The 24958-nt window shown below is 35.3% G+C and overlaps 1 protein-coding gene and 1 long non-coding RNA gene across 3 annotated transcripts; one reads left to right on the forward strand and one right to left on the reverse strand.

Annotated features, from left to right (window-relative positions):
- The first annotated feature begins 16181 nt into the window (after positions 1-16181).
- On the forward strand, positions 16182-20768 carry LOC110879014 (glucan endo-1,3-beta-glucosidase 14). 2 transcript variants are annotated; one of them, XR_002558395.2, is made up of 4 exons: positions 16182-16407; positions 17218-18251; positions 18452-18595; positions 20431-20768. XR_002558395.2 is itself a non-coding variant. In XM_022127426.2 (3 exons), the coding sequence occupies exons 1-3, from the start codon at positions 16362-16364 to the stop codon at positions 18512-18514; spliced, it is 1143 nt and encodes a 380-aa protein (XP_021983118.1). In that variant the 5' UTR covers positions 16182-16361; the 3' UTR covers positions 18515-18599. The 2 variants fall into 2 exon arrangements, 1 of the variants encoding a protein (XP_021983118.1); XM_022127426.2 differs by lacking the exon at positions 20431-20768 and having other exon boundaries at positions 18452-18599.
- Positions 20769-21466: 698 nt separating this feature from the next.
- On the reverse strand, positions 21467-23450 carry LOC118480253. Its single transcript, XR_004861836.1, has 2 exons — positions 23187-23450; positions 21467-22735 (listed from the first exon to the last, which is right to left on the reverse strand). It is a non-coding gene; the product is annotated as an uncharacterized LOC118480253 (long non-coding RNA).
- Between the last annotated feature and the right edge of the window lie 1508 nt (positions 23451-24958).

A 24958-nucleotide genomic window follows, 5' to 3' on the forward strand; every position in this document is an offset into this window, starting at 1 on the left:
TTTCTGACACAACTTCTAAAACAGGATCAGAAAATCTGCAACATGCTAACTGACCTGAAAATCAAAAGAGAACATGAAATCACATGGAGAAAGACCAAAGTCTACGAAATCCTAGCAAGTGTTAACTCTAGCGTGTAATACTTTATAAATATTTCTTTAAATTTGTAGTTTTCTATGTAATAGTTCATTTTAATAATATAAACATGCATCTTAACATATTCTAAAATGTTAGTGTCTATAAAAACTCTCAACATCATCAACAGTTAATCAAAATAAGAAACAAACCTAACATTCAAAGGTCTCTTCTCAACTGTTGTAGTACATCCGACTTTTCACGATATTGCACGAATCTATACTTTATATAAAAGGATAAAATCTTCCTGACGCAAGAAAACCTGACTTTCGATTTAACGAAAATCAAACAATGCAACTTTCCCATCAAAGAAGATAGCACATGCAACTTTTCACGATGTTGCAACAATGATACTGCAACATCGATAGTGAAAGGTTGATGTGTGATGGGAAGCTTCATTGAAACGACGATGTTGGAACAATGATACTGGAACGATAACATGTAAACATAATCAACAAACATTCGAACAAAGAAGTGTAATCGGAGATTAGCGGCTGAATCACGAGAAAGATGCATTTGAGAGGGAGAGATATGCTCACAGATGTGAGCGGGAGAGATTTGAATGTGGAGCCAGATTATTAACCCTTATTTATAGGATTAGAATATATGGTTTGAATTTTGAATGTGGAGCCAGAATTTTGAATCTCGACAGATGTTTATTGGGAACTGATGTTTGATTATAAAATGTTGAGGGCAGATGTTTAAACAAAAGTTTAAATGTTATTTTATATTAGGCTTAACATGGGCAGACCTTTTCTCAGCAGACCTTTGCATCTTAAATGTGGGCCAACTTTGAATTTTAAAGTCTTTTAATATTAGGCTTTATGATGTAATAATGACATAAGAAAAGCCTTGTTGGACATGCTCTCCTGCTGACACATCAGCTTTTCTTATGTTATTGGGATTTCTTCTTTTATAGAAAGTATAGATAGATATAGATATTGATTATATTTTTATATTATGTAATAACTTGCATTAATAGTATTATGGGGGTGTTTGGGATTGCTTTTCCAAAATAGATTATGCGTTTTGAATAATCAGAATCAGATAATCAGCTGTAACAAAACGTGCTGCAGAAAAATAGTGTTTGGATTTGATTATGTTGTTTGATATCACAATAACCAAATAATCAACTATTGAGTGTTTGGCAAATATATATATTTTAAAAGATAAATAAGTGAAACGAACAAGAGCTTACACGGGTCAAACAGGATTTTGAATCGTTGAAGTCGTATGTTAGTAGTCTCGTAGGTGTCAGAGAAACGCTTGTTTCTTCAGAAAAACAGTTTCAAACAATCGAGAAGCTTTTTGAACGGTTAGTATGTTTGTTTATCTAAATTGGAGATTTAGTATACATGGTTTATTAAGGTTCTTATATTGTTAAAATAAGTTTAAATAAACAGGTTAGTTGTGAAGAATACACAACTGAAGAGTGAAAAGGTGCAGAAAGAAGCTGAAGTGCAGAAACTTATGGATGAATTCGCTATAACCATTTTTGGTAGTTAGGTGATCTTGATAAGTATGATACAGGCTCCATGAACATGACGTTAGAACGGTTAAACTGAAAAGCGAACTTGACCCGTTACACAATAACTATTAATAATAAGCAAGTATATGACCATGGAGCTCATGAGGATGGAATGCGTCAACCCGACCCAACCAGTGATGATGTTGAGTTTGTAGGAAATCTGTGATGTAAAGTAACTATTATAGCGGTACTGCCATAGATGACTAACAAGCCTGAGATTACATAACTTCCTTAAACTGAAGTGATCAAGAGTGTACTAGTGTGTGTTTTGTTGTATGGCATGGAACAGGAGAACTCATCTCTTTGTTAGTTTGTAATGAAAGCCAACACGAGAGAGTTCTATCTCTCTACATTAGAGGGCGAATGACGCCAGATGGTCTGAAGTTCACTGAAACTGTTTTACGGTGCCGGTCGAAACGGTACCGGTCGATACGGTTCGCGTCGAAACAGTTCTATTCGAAACGATACCGGTCTGTAACACCTCGAATTTTTGTGTCCAATAATGTGTTAACACGTGTCATTTGTTTACACGTGGCATTGATGTTAAATAAAGGACTAATTTTGACAAACCTTGAAAGTATATAAATTCGAGGGTTATAAATGTCAACAAGGGTAAATATACTGTATAGTAACCCTAAATAATGCTTGAACCTTCAAACGAATGAATCATGGATCGTACGGAAGCGAAACGCGGAAGAAAGTGAGAGATTACGAGCTACAGGGGTTAACTGTGTCAACATGTTTAATTATACCTCTGAGTGACCCTTTGACGTTCCCAAGGCTTTGTAACGGTATTATACACTCACTAAAATATAATATATAAATTTCGCGAAGTTTCGTTATGAAATGAGGAAGTTACGATCGAATTCGTAGGAGAAGGGTTAAAAGCGTCAATAATGAAAGTTAAGGCTTTCTGAATAATTAATAAACTAACCAGGGACTTAACAACGCGGGTAAATAACACGAGGTCCTTAGTTGTAATTAACCGAGGGCCAAACCGCAAAGTTACCCCTTCAAACCCGAAAGGTCAGGTAAATCATTACGAAAGATTTAGTTATTAATTACCAGGATTTCGTAATCATGACAAAAGATTTAAAATTTCTGAAAAACAGACCTCTCGCGACCCGCGTGAAGGTTAGGCTTAAGTTGAGGCGGGCCGCGAGCCTCCTCTTTTACGCGCCTGATATTTGAAACTCAGGCGACCCGCATTAAAAGTGCATGGAACTCCCATGCGGGCCGCGTGGGACGCCCAGATGCAGAAAGTTGTAACTACATGCCTTTTGGAGCCTTTGAACGACCAACAACCAATAAATGAGGCATGGGCACCCTATGCTCGACCCATATCACTTAGGGGCACCTGCCCATCATCCATACTCAGTGTAGCATGTGTTGTAATGATCCTAGAGCCCAAATTTCACTATAAATAGCCACATTATGCTCATAACATTCACACAACTCAAAACACTTCTATCTGATCATTTAAAGAGCTTCCAAGTCTTCTTCTCTGCTCTATAATCAGCTCTCAAGCTTCTGTAAGTGATCTAACCCTTTGTGGTTTCACATTTCCTTAGTAAATAGCTAAAAACCAAACCGTCGTAAATACGGTTTGACTTTAAAATAAATCAGTGATGGTTCAGTCTTATGACGAATCAAAAGTGGTTATGAGTTGGTATTTATATGGGTAATAAACCCCTAAAAGGTTTCCCTCTGATCACCACTCTAACTATGTCAAATACCGAGTCAAACGCGCACTTAAAAAGTCAACAGAAAGTCATTTTGCCGTTTTCTACATAATCTGTAATGTATACGTTATGAAACCTGTTTTGATGTTCATAAAACATGATATTAAGCATATAAACTTGTTTGCGCTCGTTTGAATCGACCATTTGCTATATTGACCCGGTTAGGAGCCGAATGTCGCGAAAGTTTGACTTTTGCTTTGACTTCAGTTCTGACCCGTTTTAGTGAGGTATAGATATGCCTTAGGACTCTCTTAGGACCAGGTTACATGATGGTATAAACCTCTGTGATCGGTTCGTGAGTTATCCGAGTCTTTTGCACATTTCCGTTAATCGCCTAAAAGTTGACCGTAACGCCATTTTGAAAATAAAACGAGTATTTCGGACACGTGAACGGACCAGAACCTTGCTTATTAAATTATAAGCATGTCCTTAAAGTTTCACGTCAATCCGAGGTCTAGAATGAGAGTTATGCTAAATAGCGCAATTAAAGTAAACTTTTGTAATAAACGGCGCAATTAGCATAACGCCTATCTAAACCAAGATTTCGTCACCAAAACTTTTACCCACTGTTATAAATTAATATTTTGGGAATTTTAAAGATTTTTAATAATTTTTACCTCGCTCATAACCTGCGGTTATGGCTACGGTTCGGTAAATACCGAATATGCCCTTTTCGGCCAAAACATGAGTTCCACAAGGTCTTTTGATCCGATTCCAGTTGCTACTGGTTCCAAATAATAAATAAAGTATTTTAAGCTTTATAAGCTGTTCGGGAAACTCATATTTCCTGTAGAACTCGAAAAGCTCTTTAAAAGTCTTTAAAATGACCGAAAAGCCCCTACGGGGCATAATATTAACTTAAACTCGTTACGGGCATCACAGAAGGTATCCTACTGATACCACAACCTCTTTAAGACATATTGACTTAGGAAATAAGCGTAAGACTCTCATGGTTAACCGTTTCGCCTATTGCGCGCACGGTTCGGCTTATGAAACTAGTTTTCATAGTTTAGCCGATACGGGTCAAATTATATTATTTGAACCCCAAAAATCCAGAGTGTGAACCATAAACCCATATAAAACAAGTCTCTGAACTTGTTGGGTCAGAATCACACTCCACTCTCGGTTTTCGCCTTTTCGCGCGATTAAACCATATCTATATATATCAGAACCAACCGGTCTAGGCTACGGCTAATATAAGGACCCGTTAGGATTCTAAGAGGTTAATTAAAACCTTCGTTCCAGATTAGGAGCCCCGGTAAAAGCTATCGGCGATTTAATCGAACTAAGGAATAATACTTGCAAAGGTAAATACTTTAACTTATTTCCCCTATATGGGCTTGGGTTACGGTATGTTAATACCGCTTGATTGAGCATTATATTTTTCCATCGCTTAGGTGGTTAATTAAATAATATGATCGGCTCATTTAAACAGTTTTGTTTCTTAAAAGCCTTTGGGGGTTTAATGACCGTTGTCCCGGATATCCTTGGGATCATTTTACGAAATGGCCACGGCCATCGACATCCCGGTGTAGGCGTACACCCGGTATATATTGTCGACATTAAATTAAAAGACGTAGCCGTTGGTTTTTATACTACGGTTTTTACGCAATGTGGTGTGTCTATAAATCTTTAACCCGGCACGACCCGGGCTACTGAACGCATAAAAGAACATGTAAAACGTTCACAAGATTTTAATAATTTTCCCAAGTTATAAAAGAGTTTGTGCCTTGTGCATTCAAATCAATTTTAAATAAACATTTTCAAATGTGTCAGTTGAATGTATTTACCAGTGTAAACTGACGTATTTTCCCCAAAAAGATTAAGTGCAGGTACTATACGAAATGGGCTGGTATTAGCTTCCTAAGCATCACGAATAGTCTCGCGAACTCGATGCCGTATCTGAATGAACAATACTTTATTATTATTTGATCCACTGTGGATATATTCGACTTCTGTAATACATTTGATATTACAACCAGAGGTCGAAGTATATATTTATCTTTAAGCTTCCGCTGTGTATTTATATAATTGTGTGGTTTGACTATATTGTTGCCAACATCGTCACGGTAATCCCCCACCGGGCCCACTGGTGAGACACGTGGAAATCGGGGTGTGACACGGTCGAAACGGTTCGCGTCGAAACAGTTCGAGTCGAAACGGTACGGGTCAAAACGGTTCGCGTCGGAACGGTTCGATTCGCGTCGAAACGGTTCTATTTGAAACGGTACCGGTCGAAACGATTCGTCTCGAAACGGTTCTATTCGAAACGGTTCGCGTCAAAACGGTTCGATTCAAAACGGTACGGGTGGAAACCAAATGCCCCCTAAAAGATCATACTGTATTGAAGACATATGGAACAACAATTATATATGTGATATCTGACTACAACAATCATAATCAAGTTCAAACTCACAAGTTAAACACTTAAAGATCATTTCGAATTGGAGGCTGTAACCACACTTGTCACATTGACCATCACTTTCAACCCCTTGAACAAATGAAAGGGGGTGTGGATGCACTTCAGTATTGTTATATGTGCCCCCAAACACTTCTATAATCTATGATTAACTTTCAATCACCACAATTCACTTCTATAATCACAATAATCTTGTTACATGACACACTCCTATACTACGTTAACACGAAGCCATCTCAAAATTCAATCTTGCAAGTCATAAAAAAAGATTTAACAATCATCATCAGCAGCAGCAATTTTTGAATCAAACCAATTGCACCAAACCGAAAACAAAAACAATTAATAGGATCGTGATGAGAAAATCAAAGGGGATTAAAATTAAAGGATCGTGATGAAGAAACATACCTCTCTGGAAGCGATGAAGCGAACTGCAATGTGATTGACGATTAAAATCAAAGGATCGTGATGAAGAAGTATAGGTCAATTTTAGCGGGCAGTTATGGCGCCAAATTTTGTGGAATCCCGTTTTCCTGCAGCAAGGGGTGACCTACTTATGGATTATCATGTTTTCAACTCTACAAAACGCAAAAAATCACTTTTTATTAATTTTTTACCAAACACTCAAAATAGATTTTTTGCGATTTCAAAACACAATAATCAAATAATCAGGTTGAAAACGCAATCCCAAACACCCCCTATATCATTTAAACTTTGACATGGTATGCTTCAGGATTATTATTTTTTATGGTTTCTTTTATCATTTATCATTTAAGTTGATTATTTTTAAATAAATTGCATTCGTTATTTAAAAAACAAAAACTAAATACCACATACAGGTTTATTTTTTTGGTTAAGATTCCGATATAAGTTGGTTTTTTATTGGTATAACAAACTTTACCGAGTACAATATTTTATGGTATACCAAGTACCGGCACCTTAACATATCAAACTTGTACTGACTGAACATCATCGGTGCTAGTATCGGTCTTTATTTTAATGGTTTTCCATCGGTGTAAAATATGTGTCGACATACTATTGTGCATATTACGATTTTATTTTGTCGGATATATGAGACAACATTTTGTGTAATTAAATCATTGCAAATAATTTTTGATTCATTTTATAGTGTGGGAGTTGGCTCCAAAGTATATTTTTCATACAAAATGTAAAAAGTCATAAAACACCATAATGTCAACCATAAAACATACTCAAAACTCACAAATAAGAGAGTGAAGATTACTAAAACACCATATTTATGGGTTTTGTTTTGTGTTTTGGATGATAAGACTTTGATTATCGAATAACTAACATTACATTAGTGTGTTTTATGTTGATTTATCATGTTGTGTTTTACATTCATAATTCTACGATAGTGGGAAATTCAAAGAGAAAATCAAAATATCTTTTAGTATAATTGGAAATACACAATTAGGTGACTACAAAAGAAAATGAGCAAAGTGAAATAAAATATTGATTGTTTTAAATAATAACCAAATCTCATTAAATGTAAAAATTGTTTAACATATACCACACTTTAAAACAAATCCAATAATGATATTCAGTATATAAACAACAATTATAACTTAATAAGTTTAATTTTGTGCAAAAACTCATAGTTATAGTTATTATATAAGAAGTGATGTAAGATTAAATATTATTATGTTTAATATTTAATCTATAGCCATTATAATCATTTACATGATAGAGATCAAAATATATTAGAACCTATTAAATAATTAGTTGGTAATTGTTGATGGACCATATTACCCTTAGTAACTAATTAGGTTTCCTCCTGGGTGCTTATATAAGGAGAGTTATGTGGAGGTTTAAGGGTTACTCAGTTTCACAATTCACACCCCATAAGCCATAACATCATCACGAAACCTCCTCTCCTAAACCGATACCCTTTTCGGTTTCTTAGCACCATCATCAGTCAGCATCCTAAGGAGGAACCAAATCAAGATGACAGGCATGTCGAACTCCCTCACTGGATTCTCCTCTGCACTATCTGCTGTGACAGGTATGATTTATTTGTTTTCCTTCATGCTCAAACAGAACTGAACCAACATGTGGTATCAGAGCATATGTTGATTAGTCAGTTCTGTTTTTCGTATCCATAATTCTGGGATTGAAACTTGGAAAACGGAATTTTTTTTGAAACCGTATGAACTTGACAGCCGGTTTCGAGTCATAAGAATCGACTCGAAATCATGATTTTCGATGAAAGGATTAATTGTTTGTTCACCGAATTAACTGGATCATGTTTTAGCCGAAATCTGTTTAGTAAAATTATTAAAAATTCAGGTTTTGGGTTCCAGAATTTTATTTTTTTATGATTAGGGTTCATCATGTTCATGTGAAAATTCGAATATTCTGTTATGTTTTGGAATATGATTTGGATTATTAAGTGTTTTTCCTGATTTTGATCTAATTTTGTCCTCTAAATTTTTTACAAAAACTGTTAAAAGATAAGCAGATTATAATTTCGAAATCTGTTAACAAAATTAGATCAGCTTAAACAGGAAAGGATATCTCTTAATCCCTTAGATTTCGAATTTTCGGTTATGATATCACAATTACAGCTGTTAACGAGGTTGCTACTCGCAACCATGAGGTTGCTACTCGCAACCATGAGGTTGCTACTCGCAACCATGAGGTTGCTACTCGCAACCATAACGTCATTAGTCGCAATCACGAGGTTGCTACTCGCAACCATAACGTCATTAGTCGCAATCATGAGGTTGCTACTCGCAACCATAACGTCATCACTCGCAACCATGAGGTTGCGACTCGCAACCATAACGTGATTAGTCGAAACCGTAGTTGCGACTCACAACCATAACGTGATTAGTCGAGACCGTAGTTGCGACTCGCAACCATAACATCATTAGTCGAGATCGTGGTTGCGACTCGCAATCTCATTATTTAAGCTGTTTAAATGTGACTCGCAACCATAACGTGATTAGTCGAGACCGTAGTTCGATCCGCGCTAACGGGTAGTTTGCTATTAAATAAATGGTTTTGTAATTTATTTAGTTAATTAATCAGAATCAGATAATGTAATGTTTTACAAAACCAGAATAGCTTAACTTGAATGAGTTTTTGATATATCATTTCTGGCCAAAGCTGACTTGATACATCTACTTATCATTCAAGTATTACGAAAGCTATGCTAAGTGTGCATCATAAGCATGAATGTTTTAATATCTGGCCAAAGCTGATTTAATTCTTTCATAGATGGCATACTTAGCAAGTGCATAACTAAAGTGATTGTTTCAATTTCTGGCCAAAGCTGATTTGTTACAACCACTTTGCACATATGCTTAAATGATTACACTTCTGGCCAAAGCTGTTTTGTTTTCGTTTAAGTAGAATTTTTTAGTTAAGTCTATTATTTTGATGTTAGTAATAGACATTATCACAGCTTCATTATGTAAAATGGTCATTATTTTGCCTGCCTTAGTTTAACGTGCCCATAGATCACATTAGTTTTCTTCCTTAGTATCATAACTTGCTCATCTTATTTCCACTATCAGCACCCAACTGCGGGATTCCACCTTTGACTGGTGATAACTTTGCTGCATGGAAGGATGCTCTCATGCTTACTCTCGGATTGCTTGATTTTGATTATGCTCTAAGAGAGAAAAAGCCAGCGGACCTTACCACTCAAAGTACTGCTGCTGAGCAGTTAACTCATGAAAAGTGGACTAGGTGTAACCGCATGTCTCTTATGTTTATGAAGCAATCCATAAGCAATGCAATCAGGGGAGCTATTCCTGATTCTGAAGATGCTAAGACCTACTTGGAACATGTGGAGGCTCAGTTCAAAGGAACGTCTAAGGCGCACGCCAGTACTCTTATTCTTAAGCTGGTGACAACTAAGTATGATGGGAGGAGCGGCATTCGCGAGCACATCATGATGATGAATGACATGGCCAATAAGCTGAAGGGGCTGGAAATGGAAATCAGTGATGGTTTCCTTGTTCATTTCATCATTACTTCGCTCCCTTCTTCTTTTGAAGCATTCAAGATCAACTACAACACTCAGAAGGAAAAATGGACGATGAGTGAGCTGGTCGCTATGTGCGTACAGGAGGAGGAGCGTATGAGGATGGATCGCCACACTGATGTTGCAAACTTCACTACCTCCAATCCTAAGAAAAGGAAGCACAATTATCAGAGGAAGGATGCTTCTAAAGTCCATAAGTCTAATCCTAACACTAATGCAAGTGCACCTTCCAGCTCTAAGAACTCCTTAGGCAGTATCCGCTGCAAGTTCTGTAAAAAGACAGGACACATGCAGAAGGAATGCCCTGACTTTAAGGAGTGGCTGGCTAAGAAAGGTAACGATTATTTTATGATACTTGAGTCCTATAATTTAAGTGTTCCTGCTAATTCTTGGTGGTTTGATTCTGGTTCTATGGTTCATGTTACCAATTCTACTCAGGGATTCCTTTCAATCCGGAAGCTGGAAAGAAACCAAAGAACGCTTAAGGTTGGGGATGATCGAGAATTAGAAGTGAAGGCCATTGGAACATTACAATTAGTTATGAAAACTGGTTTATGTATTAAACTTTATGATACCTTATATGTTCCTGAGGTAACTCGGAACCTTGTATCAGGACCAAAGTTAGACATGGACGGTTTTATTGTTTCCCATGGTCATCGCCAACTCTCTATCCATTATGATTCTGTTCTTTATGGTACTGGTGTTCTGGATGGAGGTCTCTATAGATTAGAACTAGATGATGGCTTTTCCAAATCTTTGTTGTCATATAACATTAATGAATCACTCACAAAGATGGAAGAGAAACGAGACTTAGAGACTTCATCTATGTTGTGGCATCAGCGTTTAGGCCACATTTCAAAAGAGCGATTAAATCGTCTCGTAAAGGATGAAGTCTTACCTCCTCTCGATTTCTCTGACTTTGGAACATGTGTCAAATGTCTTAAAGGTAAAATGACATTAGCGAATAAGAAAGGTGCCACTAGGAGTTCTAATTTATTAGAACTCATTCACACTGACATTAGTGGTCCCTACCAAATCGCTGGCATAACAGGACATACTTCATTTATCACTTTTATTGATGATTATTCTCGTTACATGTACTTGTATCTTATTAAGGAGAAATCTGAATCTCTAACAACTTTTAAAGATTATAAGGCTGAAGTTGAAAAGCAATTAGATCGTCAGATTAAAGTTGTGAGATCAGATAGAGGCGGTGAGTATTATGGAAGACATACTGATGTGGGTCAAGCTCCTGGTCCATTTTATGAGTTTTGTAAGGGCCAGGGGATTGTGAACCAATACACCATGCCTGGTACACCTCAGCAGAACGGTGTCGCTGAAAGAAGAAACCGTACCCTTATGAACATGGTGCGCAGTATGTTAGCCAACACTAACTTACCATTATTCCTCTGGACTGAAGCGTTAAAAGCAGCTGTTCATATACTCAATAGAGTTCCTTCTAAGTCTGTCCCTAAAACTCCTTATGAACTTTGGACAGGAAGGAAACCGAGTCTTAAATATATGAAAGTATGGGGCTGCATTGCTGAAGCAAAACTTTACAATCCTTTCCTAAGGAAACTTGACCCTAAGACAGTTACCTGTTTCTTTATCGGGTACCCTGAGAACTCGAAGGGTTATCGTTTCTATTGTCCTTCCCACGTCACCCGTATTGTTGAAACCAAGCGTGCTGCGTTCCTGGAGGATTTCAAGGTCAGTGGGAGCAGTACCAACCCTTACGAAGAATTGCAAGAAGTACAAGACGCGGGGGGGAGAGACTCGTCGCTTACCATTACTCCGATTACTCCTCTTGTACCCAATGCAACTATTGTTCCTGAAGCTACTGCACCAACTCCAAATTCACCTCTACAATCAGAACCCATTATACCTCATGACGAAGGCACATCAAACGCTCAAAACCAAGACAACGCTGAACCCGATAATCTACTCAGGAGGTCATCCAGGCAAAGAAGGCCTCCTAATTGGGATGATTATGTTACCTACCTGACTGAAATGGATCCCGGAAAGCTCAATGATCCTATCTCTTACAATGAAGCCATTAGCAGTGATCAGTCTTCTGAATGGAATAAAGCAATGATTGATGAGCTTGATTCCATGAAGAAAAATGACGTTTGGGATTTGGTAGAATTACCCAACGGAGTCAAACCCGTAGGATGCAAATGGGTGTTCAAAACAAAACTGGATCCGAATGGGAACGTTGAACGCTACAAAGCGAGATTGGTTGCAAAGGGCTACACTCAGAAAGAGGGAATTGATTATCAAGAGACGTTTTCACCTGTCTCTCGTAAAGATTCATTAAGGATCGTCATGGCCCTAGTAGCTCATTTCGACTTAGAGCTGCATCAGATGGACGTTAAAACTGCTTTCCTTAACGGAGACTTGGACGAAGATGTTTACATGAAGCAACCTGAAGGCTTTGAGCCTGAAGGTCAGGAGCATCTAGTCTGTAAGCTGAAGAAATCCATTTACGGGTTAAAACAAGCATCACGTCAGTGGTACCTCAAGTTTGATGAAGTCATGAAGAAGCAAGGTTTTGTGAAGAATCAAGTGGATCAATGCACCTACCTCAAGATGAGTGGGAGCAACTTTACTATACTTGTCCTTTACGTTGACGACATTCTATTGGCAAGTAATAGTTTAGACATGTTGCATGAGTCGAAGCGGTTACTCTCGCATAACTTCGACATGAAGGATCTCGGAGATGCATCTTACGTCATTGGCATCGAAATTCACCGAGATAGAAACAAAGGGATCTTAGGATTGTCCCAAAGGGCCTACATAGATCGTGTCCTTACACGATATAACATGCAACAGTGCAAACCCTCCATCGCTCCAGTAGTTAAGGGAGATGTTTTCGGTTCGTTTCAGTGTCCGACAACAGAGGTTGAGAAGGAGCAAATGAGCCAGATACCTTATGCATCAGTAGTCGGGAGCTTGATGTATGCTCAAGTCTGTACTCGTCCAGATATCGCTTATATTGCTGGAATGCTAGGCCGTTATCAGACTAATCCTGGCTTAGATCATTGGAAAGCAGCTAAGAAGGTACTTCGATATCTGCAAGGGACGAAAGACTATAAGCTGACTTATAGAAGAAGTGATCATTTAGAAGTGGTGGGCTATTCTGATTCTGACTTTGCCAAATGCAAAGATGACAAGAAATCCACTTCGGGCTATATCTTTATGTTAGCAGGCGGCCCTATCTCTTGGAAGAGTCATAAGCAACAGTTGACTACAACTTCCACAATGATGGCAGAGTACATTGCTGTTTATAACGCAACCTGTCATGGAATGTTGATTAGAAACCTGGTCACTGGACTCAAAATAGTTAATTCCATTTCTAGACCATTGAAGCTTTACTGTGATAATTCAGCTGCCGTTAGTTTCTCGAACAGTAACAGTTCGACTGGAGCTGGTTTATATCTCGATACGAAATATCTATTTGTACGTGAACGTGTTGAGGAAAATAATCTTTGTATCGAGTATATTAGTACGAAGGATATGCTTGCGGATCCGATGACTAAAGGTCTCCCTCCTAAGGTTTATGAAGAACATGTTCGGAATATGGGATTATGTAAAGACCTTATTTGAGCATATTGTACTAGCTTATGTTTTATGTTTAATGAAATTTCCTCAAGTTTGATTTTGTATGTCTGTTAGAATATGTTCAACCGGTATAATGGCATATAGACAAATAAATAAAAGTTACAAATCAAACAAAGGGCTTACGTGTATTTTGATCATGATGATTAGGTTTTAAATTAAGACTATAGTATGATTAATGGGGGTCCTGAGTCGCATAATGATTCAACGGCTGTATTTTTCTGCTATAGTACTTGTTTAAGGCTAAAATGAGTGTTAACTCCTGATCAGGCTTAGCTAATACTCATAGTAAATGATTACTCGGCTAAGTGGGAGAATGTAAGATTAAATATTATTATGTTTAATATTTAATCTATAGCCATTATAATCATTTACATGATAGAGATCAAAATATATTAGAACCTATTAAATAATTAGTTGGTAATTGTTGATGGACCATATTACCCTTAGTAACTAATTAGGTTTCCTCCTGGGTGCTTATATAAGGAGAGTTATGTGGAGGTTTAAGGGTTACTCAGTTTCACAATTCACACCCCATAAGCCATAACATCATCACGAAACCTCCTCTCCTAAACCGATACCCTTTTCGGTTTCTTAGCACCATCATCAGTCAGCATCCTAAGGAGGAACCAAATCAAGATGACAGGCATGTCGAACTCCCTCACTGGATTCTCCTCTGCACTATCTGCTGTGACAGGTATGATTTATTTGTTTTCCTTCATGCTCAAACAGAACTGAACCAACAAGTCATTGTTCTGTAAAATTATAATGTTAAATGCAAAGATTAGAAAACTACTTTAAGGGTAAGAAATTTTGGTTTAGGAAAAATTTTGCTTTAGGAATTATTGTAAATTGTAGATACATGCATGCAAAATTTTTATATATGAGACTCGTTTATGCAATCTTGATTCAAAATAAATTTTAAAACTTTTAAACACAATATAATATTGCATACTAAAATTAAATACGGAAATATTGCATATCTAATAAATAAGTTTATTTATAAGTCATTAAATGCTATATTGAATGGTTATTAGCCATTTAGTTAAATGTTTAATAAAACTAGTGATAAATTTGTATTTTTTATTAACATTAAATTTGACATTATTAAATTTATGTTTCAACATTTATTTGTTTCAGAATGTAATCCACTTTGGAATAGGTCATTGGTGATGGTGAGTTAGATAAAGTTTTTGATATGGAGAGGTAACTTGGATAGGATTGTAACCAGAGTTAATTTGAGAAGAAGGAACATGGATATTTCTTTGGCTATGTGCCCCTTATGCGAAGAGTATGAGGAAACGGTGGATCATCTATTCACTGCTTGTCCAGTGGCTATTCGGGTATGGACGGTTGTCAGCGCGTGCTGCAACATTCCCCCGATCTTCGCCTTTGAATTCAAAAATTTAATGGATATCCATAATTCCTTTCAAGTCGGGAAGAAAGCGAAAGAGATTATCCTTGGTTTGGTTATTGTTTCGTGTTGGTGTATTTGGAAAGACAGGAACGAGTTAGTATTCAATCAGATCATGAGAAGTCCGCAAGAAATTATGGTAGAGATCAAGTCAAGAGGTTTTGGGTGGTTTAAAAACAGATCATCTTGTAAATATATTAGTTGGAAGAAATGGTGTAAATACCCTGTGTTATATGTTGTAATTTGGCCCTTTGCCCGTTTGGATCGGGGGTGCTGTGTTTTGTTTTGTTTGGCCTTTTGCCCGTTTGGGTCGGATGTGGTTTTTAATGAAGTTTTATTTAAAAAAAAAGATAACGTTTAGGACAGTAGAAGATCATATGTTTAATTCTCATGGTCATTAAAAAAAAGTAAAGAATGTATGAAGTATAGAGGTTGTCTATTAGCAAAGTCAAAGTCTTTGAACACCTGGATTTGAAAGGATAAGGTCTTAGGTCAAGTCCCACAATTTAATGATAGGGATTGAAAGAAATTTGTCGTTAAAAAAAAAAGAAAAACTTAAAGGATATTTTATCTATATAGCTAGTTATTTTAAAGTTAATGGCGTTATGCTAAGGTTTTGGAGGGTATGGAATGGAGCCCCTTAAATAGGAAACCCCCCCCCCCCCGGCTCCAAATAACCAATAGTGCTCATTATTGTGTTGATGAGCCTTCAATAACGCCCTCAATGGCACCTGGGAAATGAGGAGGGGGTTATTCTCCTTTTTTTGGCTGAGTTGGAGGGAGGTCCACACCCTCCAACCTAATAGCTATTTCATATAATAACTTTTCAAACTTTTTCTTGCATTGGTAAGCATCGTTTCAAAATACTTATAAACTATTATTTTAAATCATTCAAACAATAACTGAAGATAGAAAAATGTAAAAAATGTTAAGTTTAAAAGAGGCGACGTCTTTACCTACACGACCACACCTATTCTTTCTAATTTCACACTCTCTTCAACCACCGACCGTTCAAGCTACCTTATGTTAGATTATAGCCCTCTAAATTTTAAATGGTCGTTGCGTATACATCAAATGGTCATTGCGTATACATCAAACTAATGCTTCCCTCGTTTTCAAACGGTCGTTTAACAATGTAAGATAAATAAAAAAGGAAGTCGGTACAATATAACCCTTAAAAAAATCAAAAAGCCATTTAAAAAAATATTTTAAAAAATTATTATTATGAGAAGTTGATTTTTTCCTAAATATAAATATAAATATGGAATGAGATATTTGTTTATTTATTTATTTGCCACGCGTATTTTAATTTTTAAGTCGGTAATGTGAAGATATAGCTGTATAGGCAGCGGTTGTTCTATATCTATATCTATATATAGTATATATACACACATGCATCCATTCATTCTTTCTCAATAGTCAATTCCCTCTCACCGGAAGTTTTCCCGGCGGAGGAGCACGGCGGAGTAGCGGCAGAATCTGCAATTCTTCAAATATAATGGCCGCTATCTTCAATAAACTTTTATTGCTTCTCATTCTATCAGGTAACCTTTTAAATTATTAATTAATTTCATTATTGCAGTTATATAAATTCAGCAAATATTCATAATTTGGGAGTGATTGTTTTAATTCTGATTAAACTCGAGATTTTGTTTGTTAATTTTTACTGAATACATTTTTATGTGATTTATTTGATTTTTTTCTGAGTAATTCTTACTGAATGCTAAATTATTACTACAAAATTATATAAAAAACTTTAACTTGAATAATAATTTCAAGTTTATTTGTTGCTTGAAGAATTCCTTTTGCTCTGTTTTTTTTTTTTTTTTTTTTGTGTGTGTGTGTGTGTGTGTGTTATTAGTTACTAATTCTAGCATTGCTAAATGTTAACCAATCTTCTAAATTTTTTTGGTGATTTTTGCTGGGATTTATAAGTATAATTATGTGATTTTTGGTGAACAAAACGATATTCGGGTGGTTCGGTTGATCTCAAAGGGTGGTAGGAGGAGATCGTTTTAAGTTTAGGGACTAATAGTAAAATTAGTCTTATTGATTATTTATTTAATTAGAAGTTTAGTAGGATTATCTTTCCTAATTTAATTAGTTTCTTGTAATCCAATTAGTTTAACTTTTTTTTTTTTGAAAATTCCAATTAGTTTAACTATAAAAGGGTTATTTGTTTTTCATTCATTCATTGTAATTTCATTTTGATTAATAGAAAAGAGTCGAACAAGTTGTTCAATCGTTTTTGTGTGATATCCGCTTGTTAAGTTGAACAAATTTGCTAGTTATATCGGATATGAGTTTGAATAATTTGATTGATTAAAATTTGATTAAACTATATGGTTTTGTAGCGTCGTTTGTTGGCATCTTCGGCATTGGAGTTGGGGTGAACTATGGACGGATCGCGAACAATCTCTTACCTCCATCTCAAGTATCAAACCTCCTTAAATCTTTAAACATAAATAGAGTAAAAGTTTACGATGCAGATCCCAAAGTGTTACAAGCATTTGCAGGGACGGATATCGAGATAATCATTGGTTTAGGGAACGAGTATCTTCAACGAATGAGAGATCCTCAACAAGCTCAAGCATGGATTCAACAAAACGTACAACCTTATCTTTCGGAAACTAAAATCACATGCATCAATGTGGGAAATGAGGTTTTAGGAGGAACGGATACTCAATTGGCAGCATACCTTCTTCCGGCTATGAAAACTATGTATGGAGCTTTAGTTACTCTTGGATTAAACAAACAAGTTTATATAACAACGGCTCATTCGCTTCAAATCTTAGGAACTTCTTTCCCACCTTCTCAAGGGGCGTTTAAGGAAGACATGGTTCAATACATAAAGCCGATTCTTGACTTTCATGCTCAAGTTGACTCGCCCTTTTTCATTAATGCGTATCCTTATTTTGCATACAAAAGTGATCCAAACAACGTGAAGTTGGAATACGTTCTTTTTGAACCAAATGAAGGGTCGGTTGATCCCAATACAAATTTGAAATATGATAATATGTTGTATGCGCAAATAGATGCAGTTTATTCGGCTATAAAGGCATTGGGTCATACCGACGTAGAAGTCAAAATCTCGGAGACTGGCTGGCCTTCTAAAGGAGATGAAAATGAAGCGGGAGCAACGGTACAAAATGCAGGAATTTACAATAGGAATTTAATGCAAAGGATGCAACAAGGGCAAGGTACTCCAGCTCGCCCTTCACAACCGATTGACATTTATATTTTTGCCCTTTTTAATGAGAACGAGAAGAACGGTCCAACTTCAGAGAGGAATTTCGGATTGTATTATCCCGATGGCACTTTGGTCTATAACCTTGGTGTAAAGAGCTATGTTCTTCCAAGAATTGACTATTCATCTTCATATAGAAACGTAAGAACTCGTACGCTTTACTTTATATCACTTGGCGGGTGCGTGTTTAGGGGCTTATTGTAAGTGACATAAGTTGTTTGGAATAAGCATTTTGCATTTGCTTATTTCAAACTACTTATTTCAAAACGCAATATTCTCATCATATATTAATGAAATATAGAAAATTTTGAGTTTTTTTATAAATTGTTTTGTGTTTGCAGGAGTTTTCCATCTTCAATATTCTCATCTTGCTTCTTGGAACCTACTCTTTGCTTAAGAGATGAATATTTAAAATAGAATTTAATGACAAAATTATACATAGGGACCATTGAGCTCAAGGTCCCTAAAGAGGATGGTTCTAAAAGGTAATTTCTTTACTCCAATTATGTCAAACATTCATGGGCAGATTTGTCATTTCCAAACATTTATCAATTATTCATTTATTCTTCACCAACCGATAGTAACCTACCGATTAGTTGAGTTCATAATGGTCATAATAGCAAAAATATCTTCAAGGAATCATAAGATTATAATTTGAAAATGTATACATCCATATAAGAAAAGCCAACACCACCCATCTTTTTAAGATGATATTGCTAGGACCCCATTACCACCAAATTTGTGGGCTCATAATATTCAAATTGTCTGTTTAAAGTTGTAAAGTTAATCTTTTTACTTTCAATATACGACTAATACATAAAAAAAAATATTCAACACTTGCTGCATAACTAAATATTCTTTACAAAAAAAAAAAAAAAAAAAAAAAAAAAAAAAAAACAGCAAGTATATTTAGAAACTTCAACCAACATAGGCCCACCCTCTATAAACTATATGCTAAGAAAAAAAGCATGCTAAATAGAAAAATTGATATGTGTGAATACTTTTGGCTGCTGTTGCTACTTTTCAAAAATTGAAGGTATGGATGGACACTATTCTACATCCTATCTTATCTAAACATGGAATAAAGAATCTTAATGCAAACAAAATTCTTCATTTCTTATAGCATACAAAAGTCCTAATTCTGCCTAATCAAATATTTAAAAAAAAAAAAAGTATTTGAAAGCTCATTGTTGTTGCCTTTGGTGTATATCTTACATTTCCATAGTGTATCCTCACTGTCTCTATATTCTTTTTTTATTATTTATATTACTTTGTTGATGTCCTTTTCTATTTTTCTAACCTCAAGTTTGTTATATTATATGATAGTAATTGTATGTTAACATAGTCCAAGTTGGTTATCTACTTATCTTTCACATTAAAAAGCTAAAAGAATCTAACTTGTGTAGTTGTGTGCGCGTAGACGCTTGTTTTTTCTTACATGTTGAACAATACTAGATTGATTTTTAGCCGCGTCAATCATGAATTTTCAAAGTGGATTTTCAACATCAAGAATCTTACTTGTGTAGTTGTGAGCGCGTAGACGCTTGTTTTTTCTTACATGTTGAACAATATTAGATTGATTTTTAGCCGCATCAATCATGAATTTTCAAAGTGGATTTTCAACATCAAGAATCTTTACTTGTGTAGTTGTGAGCGCGTAGACGCTTGTTTTTTCTTACATGTTGAACAATATTAGATTGAATTTTAGCCGCGTCAATCATGAATTTTCAAAGTGGATTTTCAACATCAAGAAATACTTTTTCCAACTCTACAAGCGTTTATGTCGTGGTCAGCTTGTCCTTAAGAGGATAAGATTGACAGGTAATTTAACCTAATGGACATTTCTTTCATAACCAACTGTCAACTTAGACTTGTGGAGCCAAGAAGTTTTCCCACCTTATAACTAGAATGGTCCGATGGGTCGACATAAGAAATTATACTATAATCATACAAAAAAACTGAACCTGCTTGCCACCATGTGGTGGCCCCTAACCGCGACTACGACCACCACTATCACCACCACCATCCCTACCCCTACATCATGTGTCCTGTTGTAGCAACTAATTGAAGCTATGCCACATGTCTTGTTTTCATTGCATGTTCCATGTGTCAAGTAGGTTTGCAATGTTGAAAATGTGGTTTATTGAGTATGAACTTTATAGGTAGCCAATCTTTATCTTATATAGGTCATGATCCACTAACCCTTTTATTAAATGATGAATTAAATTTAAAACATGTCAAAGATGGCTATCACAAAACTCTTGACTTTTCTTGGTCAGTTAAGCTAATGGTTTTGAATTTTGCTACCGAAATGTTACAGGTGAGAGTTTAAGGATTCACATTCATGGCCGCACCAACGTTTTCAGACCAGCAACCTGTCGTCGTCATATTTCACATATAGAGATTTCATGTTTTTTTTAGTTTAAACGATATTCATAGTTATATACATAATAAAGTACTATTATATTTACAAATAAACCAGACCCGCAGCAGCGACTAAAACGTCGATTTAGAGGAATTGCAGAATTATTCTTGTAACATTTTATCTTTATAGGTTACTTTTTCAAATCATATATTCTTGCTACTGTTTTCTTTGTTAGATTTCATACTGTAATTTTGTAATTTGATATATATATCACTTATTCTATTTTGACCAAAGAACTCTTCTGTTTCTTTACTTCTTAATTATAAGTATTATAATATAATATAATATAATTATTGTTATTATTGTATGTTATCTGTTTTGTTTATTTAATTGGTAATTGATTGGGTGGTTTAATTTTATATTAATAATAATAATAATAATTGTGTTGTACTATTGTTTTAGGTAGCAATCATTCATGCTTAGAACCTTATGCAAGATATGTAATCAATGATATGAGACCATCCAGATTATTATCAGTTGCTTTTCCAAATTTCATATCTCAAAACATGTGGGATCCTCAAGTCACTTTATATGGGCTTGCTTCTGGATCAATCTATCAGTCTTTTCTAGTCGTAGGGAATACACTTGCATCGAAGTTTTATCTCTTCTACTTTAATGAAACCGTGTCGTTTCGGCAAGCAGTTATGCTTAATCACTAGCTCAAAGTTTAAACTAACCGTCCAGATGTTGATTTCTGACACGGCACAAACTGACGTGAAATTCAGGGGTTTGGGTTTAACATAAAAGTTTCAGTTGAACCCGTGAACATGTTTAGCTGAATGAGTTGGTCACGAGTCAATCTAACATGTTTGTACGTTGACTTGTTATATTTTAGAATTTTTACGGGTATTTTACATCAAAACTTAGTTTGTTCAAGTATTATATGTTGGAATTTATAAATTAAACGAGAGGAGATTCGTGTCGACAATTGTTTTATAGCCATGAAGTGCTTTTTGATTTTGTAATACACAAAATAAAAAATACAAGTTTTCAGATTAAATGAATCGCGTCCCAATCAACTATGTTCGCGCATGTAACACGATTTTTAGGTTGATGCTAAGAGACACGCGAACATAACCTGTTTTAACATCTTTACTAGTTTCGGCCTAATGGGGTAGTACTATAAAGGCCTTTAATGTGGCTCATAGTTGGTTACTATATAGGTCACTACCATTGAAAGGGAAAGAACCTTAGAGTTGACATGTAAGATAACACAATTGATAAAAGTGTAATGACACTTCATGTTACTAAGAAATATGAACTTTCTTTTGCATTTTCCTTTTCAAGTGATTTGCTTTTCATGATGAGATCACCTAAGAAATGCAATTCTGACAATGATTTTTCTGTTGTTGATAAATGTAAAGTTGGCTTTATGACAAGAAATTCGCTGGAAAAAAAAACTAGACATCATGGAAAAAGGCTTGAATTCAAATGGCATCCTTCTCACTTAAAAGATGAGTTTAAAGTTGGAGTTTTTTGCTAATATAGTGCTGTTTTGGAAAACCTTTTCACAAGTAATGCCACGTTCAAAATTATTTCACAAATAATGCTATCTTCATTATAAATGGCGATTTTTATTGGGAAGTAGGGTGTGGCAGGAATGTTCAGGGAATGTGTAAGCTTTAATCATTGAATATGGTACAAAATCCAATCATAATGGCGATTTCTGCATGTGTAGCCATTCTAAATGGCGATTTCTACAAAAGTATGGTACAAAATCCAATCATACTTTTGCAGAAATCGCCATTTAGAATGGCTACACATGTAGAAATCGCCATTATGATTGGATTTTGTACCATATTCAATGATTAAAGCTTACACATTCTGTGAACATTCCTGTCACACCCTACTTCCCAATAAAAATCGCCATTTATAAAGGAGATAGCATAATTTGTGAAATATTTTTGAACATGGCATTACTTGTGAAAAGGTTTTTCAAAACAGCACTATATTAGAAAAAAAAACCTCTTAAAGTTGAGCCTTTTGAATCTGATAGGAAAAAGTTATACCTAAAAATTGGTTGTACGGTCTCGGGGTCTTGTATAAGCATCGTGCACCATCTTCAAATGCCCAATAGCTAGCCATTTTTACAAGGCATCTCTCTCCCATGACGCGCTCCATGGGTCGCCATTATTAGTTTTCCAATTTGTTAGTTGTGCATCAGTGTTCAAAGAAGTGTACAGAACCTGTAGCACTTGAACTGTAACAAAACAAAAACTTTTATGTTCTACACAAAGCAGCATGATTTCTATACCTGATGACCAGCTTTAAGATATTAATTCTTTGAATCAGATGTCTAAAACCAAAAGCATAGAATCCTAAACCAAAATCTTTCATGGAAAGCTTTTAAATTTCATTCACCCTTAACAGATAACTAAATGAGTAAATTACTAATATTAACTTAACAGATAACAACACATAATTTAAATCTAGACAATAATATATAATATTAATCACATAGGCATTTCATCAAACAACTTGTATGCATTTACGTATTGAAAACAATGTAAAAGCGAAGAATATAATTTCTATTCGATTCAATCTCAAAAAATAACAATATAGCAAAATGAAGAATATGATTTAGATTCAATTCAATCCCCATTAAAATCATTGTGAATTCAAGATATCATGGTAATCTGAAATTTACTTACCTGGGTTTGTATCTCAGTGAAAAGGCGGAGTCTCGGGTATTCCCACAAAACCGAGAACCCGATATCAGAAAGGACCGAACCCGAGAATTAATAAGTCCAATGTTTGGTTCCTGTATTTCATGTTGTTCCGGTATCGGGTCGGGTCGGTTCTCTCACGAGTCGGGTTTTGCTCTATGCAGTGGTGGATTCAGAAACTTTTTTTAGTGGGTTTGTTTTGGCAGACCCTCACTAAATTTTTCCATATCATACAAGATTCTCACTAATTTTTTCTGTTTTTTCCATACTGAGTAGGTTCATGTGAACCCACAAAACAGGGCTGGACCCCTACAAGTTGCAAGTAAAAGAAAGATCCAAGTTGTTTGGTGAATTACACGTGATTTTTTTTTTTTATTTCTTTAGATATATATATATATATATATATATATATATATATATATATATTTATACCAAGATGTTATACTATTTATTTTTTGAGTAAATTACTTTTTGAGTCCCTGTGTTTTAGTGGTTTTAATCACTTGAGTCCAAAATCAAAAAGTTTAACGCCCTGAGTCCCTAGCCATTTATTTTATAACATTTTGAGTCTAATTTTGTTCATTTTATAACGATTTGAGTCCAAAAAATTGGACTCAAAAGGTTAAAACTTAGACTCAAAAGGACTCAAATGGTTAAAGAAAATGCTTATAGGGACTTAGGTCGTCAAACTTTTTGCTTTTGGACTCAACTAGTTAAAACCACTAAAACAAAGGGACTTAAAAAGTAATTTACCCTTATTTTTTTAAGGGTTGGATTTTTAGGTTATTACAAATGATGTGCCAAGAAGTATAAGCACAAATGACACGCACATTTCTTTAATCGTCGGGGCACCCCAAAGGATATTTGAGAGTGATCAAGAACCCACATGTTTAAGCACGTTTCTAAATACACTCGATATTCAAAAGTTTGATCCATCACAATAACCAAATACTAACGTTTTGAAATCACTGATGCTCAAGATGACTAGACACAGACTCTAAACGAACAACTGTTTACTTGGTTGGTTTTAGTTTAAACGGATGACGCTAGATGCAAATAATTGGTTTTAGGTTCTTAAAATATATATGTAAACTATCAGAACTATCTTAAAAACCGAAGCAAACCAAACTAGTCAAATTACAGTTCATTTAAATTCGTTATTATTTCACTTAAAAACCGAAGCAAACTAGGGATGACAATGGGTCGGGTTTGGGACGGGTTTAGGTAATCCCAAACCCAAACCCGATTAGATAAGCTTGTCCCAAACCTGTTGGGTTTCTAACGGGTAAATACCCATCGGGTATCGGGTATACCCGCGGGTTTCGGGTAAACCCGTTAATTTAAAAAGATTACTCGTTGGGTATACTCATCTCAAAACCCATTAGGTATTCATCGGGTAACTACTAACCGGTTACATTTTGTATTGTCATTTTGGGTTGAGATCCTGTACAAACATTGCTAATTATAAGAACCGTAAGAACAGATCTGAACCATTGATAATTTAAATCAAGGGTTGATATTGATTATAAAAAAACCCTTATAATTAAAAGTTACTACTAAAAAATTAGGGGTAATTTTGTAAAATTGCTAGTCATTTGACCATTTTCCATTAAATACAAATTCCACCAAGGTTTTTAAACTAAAATAACTTTTATATACTTCATTATTTTTTTAAAAAAAAATATATCATAAAATCAAGTATTTTTTTATCTTTAATATGAGTACCATATTGCTATACTTTTTTGTATTTATAAAAG

The sequence above is a fragment of the Helianthus annuus genome, chromosome 1 (assembly GCF_002127325.2).
Source record: "Helianthus annuus cultivar XRQ/B chromosome 1, HanXRQr2.0-SUNRISE, whole genome shotgun sequence".
Taxonomy (NCBI): Eukaryota; Viridiplantae; Streptophyta; class Magnoliopsida; order Asterales; family Asteraceae; genus Helianthus; species Helianthus annuus.